The following is a 10,680-nucleotide window of genomic DNA, read 5'->3' as shown; positions in this document are numbered from 1 at the left end:
ATATATAAAATAATAATATATAAATCTGTACCAGTACAACTTTGTAAGGAAGTAATTTTGCTAAACCAACGGTTGTACAAGGAGGTCATAATCACGCTCGATCGCCAAATTATCTGCACCAATTAAGAGTAACTACTTTATGAGGCTGTGTGGACCTAGGAGAACTCCCAAACCCACTGGGTTGACTCACGGCTATAGTTAATGAATAAATAATTATATGTCACTGCCGGATTCGAAGAACCCTTTAACGTAAAAATATTATAAAAACGTTTATTTTTATGTAGTTTTATATTAAATAATTGTGGATATTGATTTTCCTGAATCATTTTAGATATTCATTAGTTAAAAATGAATCCCACAAGTATAACTAACAATCAGAATAAATTTGCTTAGAATAAAAATACTTTGTCTTCTACGACTATTTCTATTTCTACTATTTTGCAAAGCTAAATATTCAATACGGGGCCAACTATGCTAATCATACCTTTCGATAATATTTTTGAAAATCTGTGTCTCTTATAAAGAATTGGCTTTTACATAAATTTCATCTGAGGAAATGGAACTGGAACTAGCTCAAGAAGGAGGGGGAGGGTTATGAATTGCTCTCCCCCCCCCCCAGGAAGAAGGGGATGAATCGGGATAAAAATGGCTCGCTCCTGGAGAGGGAAATATTTCAGAGCTAAGCTAGTCGGGAATAAAGTAAGTAGGTTCTTATAATGAGCTGCGCTATCGTCTTACTTCCCCCCCCCTCTTTAAATATAGCCATTGGGATCCGGTTCCAATTTATAATCGATTTATAGTAGCACTAATTCGATTATCGAGGGACCTTAATATTTCGCGTTGCTTTATTCCTTGGCTTTAGAAACTGCTTTCACGATTGAATAATAAAAATAAATTCATACAAATCGAATAAAACACTTTAGCTTAACCCAGCGGTCGCAGATAAATTGTCTTATGATCTCATTTACTAATATTGCATAAAATGAAAATAAAACTTATTTAACATATATCTGGGAGCGGGGTAGCTTATTATGTAGGGCACTGTAACTGTAGATGTGAGTCAACCCTGTGACCCTGTGAGTCAACCCCTCCTGGGGCCCACCCGGCCTCTATAAAGTTGTTATCCTTTACTTAGGGAAAATCTCTTGAAAAAAGATCACCTCCATGTACAGCCGCTAAAAAAAAAAAACAGTGTTCTTCTACTCTGTGCCGGCTAACTGCACTTATCTTCCAACTACTACTGCACTTACTGGACACACTGTCTAAACTTCCAATCCTTACAGTCAAAAAACCTTAATGCTCCTTACTTAGTCACAAATCAAATCATCCATCAGGATCTCAATGTTCCATATGTTGCCGATTCGGGCATAAACCAGATACCAATCCTTCCATGAAAAACTTTAACCACCCAAACCCACTTGTTTCTAGCCTGGTAACTTTCTACCATTCTGTATTATACCATTCTAATCTAATAGCAAATTTACTCGTTGTATATATTTTAATACAATTGTAGGTATCAATAAATAAATTATATAAAAAAATAATGATTTGTGTCTAAAATCGAATAATTCTACTTACCAGAAATAATAATAATAATAATAAATGCTTAACGAATCCGAAGGTTTCGATGCCGATGCCACCAAACGTTCTCTGCATACAATCCTCCCATCTACGTTTCGGTCTACCCCTCGGACCCGTTGGTTCAGTGTTTATTACCATTTTAGGGATCCGCTCGTTAAGCCCTACAACCTTATTCGCCTGAATGCTATAACTTGAATTATATTTCTCGGCAGTAAGCCCCTTAATTCACCGTTGTGTAATCTTCTAAATTCTCCCTTTAATTCATCCTTTATCTTTGCGAATATTTTGCGGAATACTTTATTTTCGAAGGCCCTACGACGCTGTTCATCCCTTAGTGTAAGAGGCCACGCCTCACATCCATAAAGAACAGTGGGAAGGATAATGGTTTTGTAAATTTTTTTGAATAATTTTTAAGTTTTTTGATAGGAGGCGCGAACTAAGCAATTTTGAAATTAAAAAATAACAATATATAAGAAGATGGTCAGGACTGCGGTCAAAAGTGAAACAAAAATAGTTTACAACTATTTATTTTCCGACGTTTCGTCCCACTTTGCAGGGCTTCATCAGGGCTAAAAAGATACAAAATGATACTATGATAAGAATAAAAATACAAAGATAAGATACAATGATAAGAATAAAAACAAGTAACAATGGCAAGAGTTTATTCTTATCATTGTATCTTATCTTTGTATTTTTATTCTTATCATTGTATCATTTTAGCCCTGATGAAGCTCTACAAAGTGGGGCAAAACGTCGGAAAATAAATAGTTGTAAACTATTTTTGTTTTACTTTTGACCGCAACCCTGACAATCTTATATATAAATTTTTACGGTCAACTATATATACATATATAAAAAATAACAAACATTTCCCGCCTTCAACTTCGCTTTTATTTCCACATTAATTTCGTTTTTTCTAGTTTCTGTAGAAGCTAAATACTTAAATTTATCTATCTGTTACGACGTATTTCCTCCTATATCTATATCACCGAAATTGCTCGCGTTTCAATTGCTAACCATATATTTTGTCTACTTAGCAGAAATAGAACTGAAATTTTACCCATGTATTATTTTGTAAAATGTGTTTATGAGACTGGAGTTGAATCACTTTATTGAAGTTATGTAGCATGTTCTAATCTCGCCACAAGATCAAGCCAACCCCGAGCTTGAGGGAGCGCCTCCTGGCGGCCTCCCGAATTCCTTCTTCTGTTCCCCAACTTGCTGCCCCTGGTCTTCGGGGAACAGACCCCGAAGTCCAAGGGCGGTTTTGGAGAACTCCTGAGTCTCTTCACTAGGCCGAGTTCTCGAGGCATAAGTTCGAGACGACTACCTACCTGGCCCCGACCTTCTGCGACCATTGCGGCTCCATGCTCCACGGGCTCACTCAGCAGGGACTCAAATGCTCAGGTAACTCTAACAAAGATATTTCTCACACGGTTGTTCTCTTCTCTACAGTCCGGTGCTTCTTGGCTCAATGCGTCTTTACTCTTCTGTAGATAGTTCCGTATCACAATACAGATCAAGTTTTAATTATATATTTAAAATCATATATTCGAATTTTAAATACAGCTAGCTTGTAATTTACTAAACTAACATGATATGTATTTTTGTTCTAAAGAAATTACTTTTTATATGTTTTATTTATACACTAAACAACGTTTCGGGCAGTTTACCAATTCCATTTTTCTAAATTAATATTGTCCAATCAATAGTTTTAAAAGTAAATACACCTATTTAAAATAAATAAATTAAAATTAATCATTAGTTATTTTACGAAGAGAAGATGGTTGGGGGTGCGGTCAAAAGAGAGAAATACTTTATTTATCTATGCTGCCTAAATACATTAGGTTGCTATCTCACACAGCATACTTATCAATCCGTAATCGGATATATATACATTACACATACATGCTATAATCATAAAAAAAAAAGAGATACAATAATAGGATATAATAAACAATTGTTTTCACCCCTACAGTTTCCTTTTACAATCCATTTCGGTCTGTACAACAAATACAAATGTTTCATTCATTCCTATTTTTTTTTCTCATTTCTGCTCCTCCAACTTCACCCTTTCACAATTATTCAATTCACCCGATCAACAAATTCGCTCTCCGGAATTAACCCTCCTAGATCCTCTTCAGTGACCCGCTAAACAAATTCAATATTAGACGGTAATGTGAGATCAGACCATCATTCATAGTCACAGCAGAGATCAGTCTACCAAGAACAAACAAATAAATACATTTTACGAGAATAAGACTAACACATAGATTAAAAGGAAAATATAATTAAAAAAACCGGTTACAGGAAACACTTGAATGGATAAATAAATTTAAAAAAACACAAATAACTTGAAATAACTTCTTTAATCGTACCAACGTTTCGGCTAGAGTTTCTAGCCTTCATCAAGGCTAAGAACAGAACAAGATAACAACCAATCAATACAAAAAATAAAATATGAACAGAATGACACAAAGTAAATATTTTTACAGAATGGAATTAATAAAAATGAAGTGATGAGATAAGTGGAAAATATAATGTATACATAGGTAATTGAAAAAGTGGGTAAAATAACATAATTAAGGAAATAAAATAGTAATGAAGTTATATAATCCAAAGAAGTATGAATATATTAGTTATTAATAATTTAAAAATTAAAATTATGGAAAGAAAAAGAAAATATATGTAACCCTAATAATTGATAAACAGGCAAAATGTAAGTAAAGTTTAATAAAAGAAATGAACAGAAGAAAAAAAAATTATGTGTTAATTATATGTTATTATAATTTTTTTTTAATATGCTGAGGTGAAGAAAACCTCAAATTAGAATATATTATTATTCTATATATTGTACAACATTTCGGAATTTACCCCATACTCATATACTATGTATCCTCATCTTTGTCAATTATATTAATTTCAATTGTGAATTTTTTTTCTATTTATATATGTATAATTAAAAAAAAAATTATAATCACCTTATTTAAATTTAATTTAATTTCGTTTGTAAAAAGTTTTTTAAATTTTACATAAATATATATAAATCGACAAAATTTCCCAATTGAAATTGATAAAATTGACCTAATATTTGTCAATTATATCAATTTCATTTATATACATAGTACATGAGTATACTGTATATCTCGAAACACAATATAGAATAATAATATGTTCTGATTGGAAATTTTTCACCTTCACCTCAGCATATTTACAAAATTAATATAAATATAATCAACTTCCTAGAAAAGAAAATCAAAAATATTATTTTAAAAAAAATTGAGATTAGGCCAAAAATTTAAATTCTAATTATTCTTATTTTTTGTTAAAGCCACCTCATTCGATGTTATCTTTTTGAAAGGAAGCTTTAAATAATAAAAAAAAAAAAAACAGGTTTGGATATAAAAATTTATTTTGCGAGGCCAACAATAGAAGTTATAAAATAAAATAAAATTATAATTATAAGTTAAATAAAGGCCTTTTAGACAAAAATAAAATTAGAAAAACGAAAAAATGAGTAATTGAATTAGAGATTGTAAGCTAGTATATTACATATACTGTGAGAATTATGGCATTTTAAACATTGTGATAAAGATTAATTTATTGAGTGCATTATGTTTTCATAATTTAAGAAGTTTTAAAGATAATTGACTAATGATGAATAATTTGACAAAGGCAAAATGACCTGCAATTATGTTGATTACCAATATTCTCATGTGATTGTGTAAAAATGGCCGAATGACCGAAACGTAGGAGTGTTAAAATAATAAAAATGTATTGAGACCAAATGAATGTTTTTTTATATCTACTAAATTTCAATTTATTCATTTGAAATTACTGAATAATTTTAAAACTTTTAATTGCGCAATACTTTATTTTTTTAACAATGAACTTGATGATATAAGATAAACTGTCCGAAACGTTGTTCGATGAAACTGTTATAGCATTTTTTAAAAAAAATATATAATATAGCCTTTGAACTGTTTTTAAGTGAGAACTGGAAATTTATAATTGAATTATAAACGTTATAAGATTAAAGACCACCAAAAATTAAACATTAAACAGTAATAAAATAAAATATAAAATCAGCAAACAAGCCTTATTATCTATACCAAACTCGTTGACTTCAAATTCATTTAAAGAACATTTCCAAAGAGCTTGCTCTAGTTTGAGAAGAAAAATATTTGTAGGCTACAACTCATTGTTAATTATACTTCAAGAATCGCACGCCAAGTTTGTTTAGGGAAAATTTATTGAATTCAAAAGTCATTATAAACCCCTATTATTAAAATACTATGATTCGTCAATCCCATACCTTAAGGAACAACCATCTGAGTGATTGACATTCAGATTGACAGGATGCTGATAGGTTACTGACCAAAAATTTGAGATGTTGAGAGGAAAATAAATTTAATTTCAAAACCAAAACCTTTATAGACATGACAAAAGAAACAATACAATTCGTTATTTTAGGATATTTTTTTAATTGATTGAAATGACAACCGACTTAATGTAACTGATGTAAAGCGAATCAAAATGTAAAAAAAAATTCAATATTTTGGATATTTGAAAAGACAGCATTCTTTAGCTATGTAGTGGCAAAAGGCTTTCCTCTCCTTGAGCGTAGCTTTCCATTCTCTGTTCCGTCCAAAAGGTTCTTCTTCAAGTAATTCCTCTTTCCTAAGTCCTGATGTAAAGGAATGTTACAAGGAAACAGTTGGAGAAAAAAAAATTTAGTTACATATTTTGTTTCTAATCTTGCATCCTCTTTCATTCCTGACAATCCTCCGAGGCGCTTGAAAAGAAGATGGCCACGAGACCAGCTAATGTAATATGTCATTAGAGTGCTACCAATGGGTAGTTTCTCTACACGCCTGTACCACTCCAATTTAACTTAGATCAGATTTACTAAATGTATTATAATGTACAGTTGTAAATAGCAATAAATAAAAATGTAAATATTAAAATTAAAAAAAAGTTACATAATTTTAGGTATAGTTACAATAGTGCCTACATACTACATTACCTGAATACTACTTTATATTAATTAATTCGGTGATATGAAAAATCTCATTTGTAACACAGTCCAAATTTTTGCAAAAACATGTCTATCCGTAATGGTTTAAGAAAACCTATAACAATTTGACTTAATTTGATGCTACTATATAATCAAATTTTTTATATATCACCGAAATAAGGAAGGATATTGAATAATTTTCAATGAATACGTAAAACATTTTACTGATATTAAAAACATGAGTAACTTCGAGCTTAATGCCTTTAAATTAATTTTATCAAATATCATGAAAACTGCCATTCCTTTGAAGATATGTGTAATAAACTACTTTATAGCCCATTAAACTAGCCTTACTTTGAGTGCTAATAGACATCTGTACCTCATATAGTTCCTGAGATATAGATTTCCCTAAACAAATTCACTAATTACTTGATGTTTCATTTCATTTTTTATGAAATGTTCCTTTTTAAAGCACTGTACCTCGGAAGCTATTAAACATAAACAACTCTTCAGCTATCTAATATTATATTTTATTTTTTCTATCCATAATTTTAATTTTTAAAAAATATATTTAAAATAACTAATTAATTAATTCAAAATAATTTTTTTTCTTCTATTCATTTCTTTTGTTAAACTTTACTTACATTTTGCCTGTTTATCAATTATTAATTACGGTTACATATATTTTCTTTCTCTCAATTTTCTTTTTCTTTCCATATTTTTGTTTTTAAATTATTAATAAGTAATATATTCATACTTCTTTGCATTATATAACTTCATTTCTATTGTATTTCCTTAATAATGTTATTTTTACTTACTTTTTCAATTACCTATGTATACATTTTTTTCCCACTTCTATTATCACTTTTATTTTTATTAATTCTATTCTGTACAATTATTTACTTTATGTCATTCTGTTTATATTTTATTTTTTGTATTCACTGCTTGTTCTGTTCTTAGCCCTGATGAAGGCTAGAAATTCTGGCCGAAACGTTGGCACGATTAAATAAGTTACTTCAACTTATTCGTGTCTATTTTAACCGCACCCCCCCCCAACCATCTTTTCCTCGTATAAGTCATCCACGATATCTCATGATTATAAACAGCTCTATTGGGGCTCATATTTTAGAACATGTACTTTACTTTAAGTGCTATCCTATTTGTTTTTCTAGTAGTGTTGGTAGTTTTAAAGATATAGAGCTCCGAATGAAAAGTTAACATTTTTTAAGGTATTGAACCAACTGCTTTCTTTTTTTTTTTTATCTCTTTACAATTTTTTATTTGCAAATGAGCTGTACTATTCAGGCATAGTATGGGAAACAGACTTGAACCTCCTAACGTCCAAGTAAACTACTGTCATAAAACTAAGAGTTCTCTTCAGCCTACGCTGAATTACATCAGGGATGTCATTTGTTGTTATTAGTCGTACAAATTTATCGAAACCGTTTTTAAATCATAAGAACGTGTTTCGTTATAGTCAGAATGCGTGGGTCAGTGTGGATTGTCTCGTTTGAAACGTAGGGCGAGTTCGTTGCCAGTCTTGGAAATTGAGATTGAAAAGTTTGTATTCATTGATTCTTCCTAACTTTACTTGATAGACTCATCTATTTTAACTAGTAATTATAAACAGGTTTCTTTTGATTGTGGTGAAATAACTGACTTTTTCTCCTCTTGGGCTCTTGGACTTAGATCGAGAGTCTTAACATCCCTTCTACTATACACATGGTGCCATTTCTGGTTTTGTGGTCCAATAGTATGTGTCGTGTAACACTAGTTTAGATTGAGTTAATTTTGTGAAGAAGTTTGAGTGTTCCTTAAATCCTCATGTTAAAAAACCTTAAAATCTCGACCTCGGTTAATTAGAAGGGAATTAAAAAGCTAAATTAAATGAAAAGGAAAACTCATTTAATTAAGTCGAAGTCTCATTGTTATGTCTCCGTTTGTTTTTACTAAGCACAACTGCTCAGTAACAACAAACGGGATCTTCTCTTGATGTTCATTTTCTACATCTTGGAAAACATAATAGAAACTTTTTATTATTATTTTGAAAAGTTAAAACAAATAGATACGCCAGGGTGGGATCATTAGGATCATTAAGTTCCAACGAGGAGGCGAAAAATTAGACTTAATTCTTTCTTTAACATTTTTAAAAGACATGGTGAGGAACTGAAATTGGTATGGGTGTACAAAAATCAATGGAAATCGCGGTCTATAAAAATAGATGGTTTATGTACAAATATTCAACCTTTAAAATTATTTAAATATTCTATTTACTTACATAAAAATAAAGATAATTCATATATAATTTTATTTCTTGTTTGAGACTGGTTTGTTTGTCAATTATAATAAAAAAATGTACATATAATTTCAACATGTTTATTCTCTTATAGAACTCCAACGTTTCGGCCATTCTTTATTTATAATATCACAGCTACAACAAAGCAATTAAAAGGTTGTAGACTATTCTGCCTTTGTAAAAATATACCTTAGTCAATTTACATATTTTTATCCACATTATTTCATTTATTCTAATTTTATCCAATTCTTACTTTCTATTACAACCTCATCAATCATTTTATTAATAATTAAAGCAGTAGATAAAAATAGTTTAATAGGCAAAGGAAGATTTTGACAAAGGCAGCATAGCCCCCAACTCTTTAAAGACATAGTTAGTTGTGTTATAAGTAAGATATCTTTGTGAATGGCCGAAACGTTAGAGTTATCGAGATGGGGGGGAGGGTATGTGGCTCGAAGTAATCCATCAGAACGCCTTTACACAACAATGAATGCCACTATAGTAGCCGAGAGACCGCATGAGAGGCCCAAAACAACATGGATTGACAGAATCAACAAAGATGCAAAAGAGCTGTATACAGCAATATGAAAGGCAGTAGCCCAAGCAGGCTGGCGTGAAGAAGGCTAGTTCTATACAGCCAACCGAAAAAAAAAATAGATTACTATATTTCGAAAAATTTTAAGGCCTTACTTCTGAGATTACACTCTCATAATATACTCGTCTATAAAACCCATCTTTTTTGAAACCACTGAATACATTTACTAAGTTAGTGAAGAAACCATCAAAAGAGTTCGGTTTTATTAAGTACCTTTCTTCAGGAGGAAGAACTTTTTCATAAATTTCAAGCTCATTAAGTAACTTTCATTAACTTTAATTATATTCTGTAGGAAGATAGTCCGGGTGGCGGTCAATTAAGGTATAAAAATAGTAAAATAAAACTATTTATTGTTAACCTACGTTTGCAGGGCTTCGTTAGGGCTCTCAGATTGAAATAGAGATCTCAACTCAGTGGAGTCGATTTTATGAGACACTCAAAATCAAGTTGATATCTCTATTTCAATCTGAGAGCCCTAAGGAAGCCTTGCAAAATAGGGCGAAACGTAGGTTAACAATAAATAGTTTTCTTAAAATAATATCTTCTACTCGAAGAGTTTTTTTAAAACTAATTAGAAATGTTGAATGAATACCACTCTTCCTTGTTTCATATATATTTTATTTCATTATAATTAATTAAATAGTATTGCAATTACAATTTTGCTACCTTTATTGACCGCAATCCGAACTATCTTCCTAAAATCTACTTCATATGGTAACTATCTTCTTCCAATTTAATTATATTCGATATCAGAAATATATTTTCCTTCATTAATGCTATCTCGCTAAAACATAAAATTTAAATTTTTTCTTTAATTTTTTTTTTTCAAACCCTCCAATCCCACATCACCACCCTTGAAGAATGGTGACAAAACTGGAGGATTAAAATAAATTCCAATAAATCCCACCAAATCACATTTACCCTTCGACGTAAACCCATGACCTCTTCCCCTACAATATCCTTTAATAATACCCCACTTATTCCTGTCGAACAGATCCATTACTTAGGACTACATCTCGACAAACGACTGTCATGGAATCCTCATACAAGACTAAAAAGACAAGAAACTGCTCGTCGATTCCGACTATTACAGCACTTACTAGACAAACGGTCTAAATTGCCAATCCATTACAAAAGACTGATCTACATGACTATTATAAGGCCTATCTGGACATACGGAGTTGAGCTTTG

General features: G+C 30.9%; 1 protein-coding gene across 5 annotated transcripts in view; it reads left to right on the top strand.

Moving 5' to 3' along the window:
• Pkc53E (Protein C kinase 53E) overlaps nt 1-10,680 on the top strand; it is a gene marked incomplete at its 5' end in the record, with an annotated part of 95,988 nt that overhangs the window by 43,245 nt on the left and 42,063 nt on the right. For 3 of the 5 annotated variants that reach the window (XM_014434074.3, XM_067052063.1, XM_014434071.3), the window contains 1 exon segment: nt 2,877-2,988. In XM_014434074.3, coding sequence (XP_014289560.3) covers nt 2,877-2,988 — 112 coding nt within the window. 5 annotated transcript variants of the gene reach the window in all.

This window comes from Halyomorpha halys, unplaced genomic scaffold (assembly GCF_000696795.3).
Source record: "Halyomorpha halys isolate HHAL.00 unplaced genomic scaffold, Hhal_1.1 Scaffold1300.1, whole genome shotgun sequence".
NCBI lineage: Eukaryota > Metazoa > Arthropoda > Insecta > Hemiptera > Pentatomidae > Halyomorpha > Halyomorpha halys.
The sequence above is the reverse complement of the archived record's forward strand: the minus strand, read 5'-3'. Positions and strand labels throughout refer to the sequence as shown.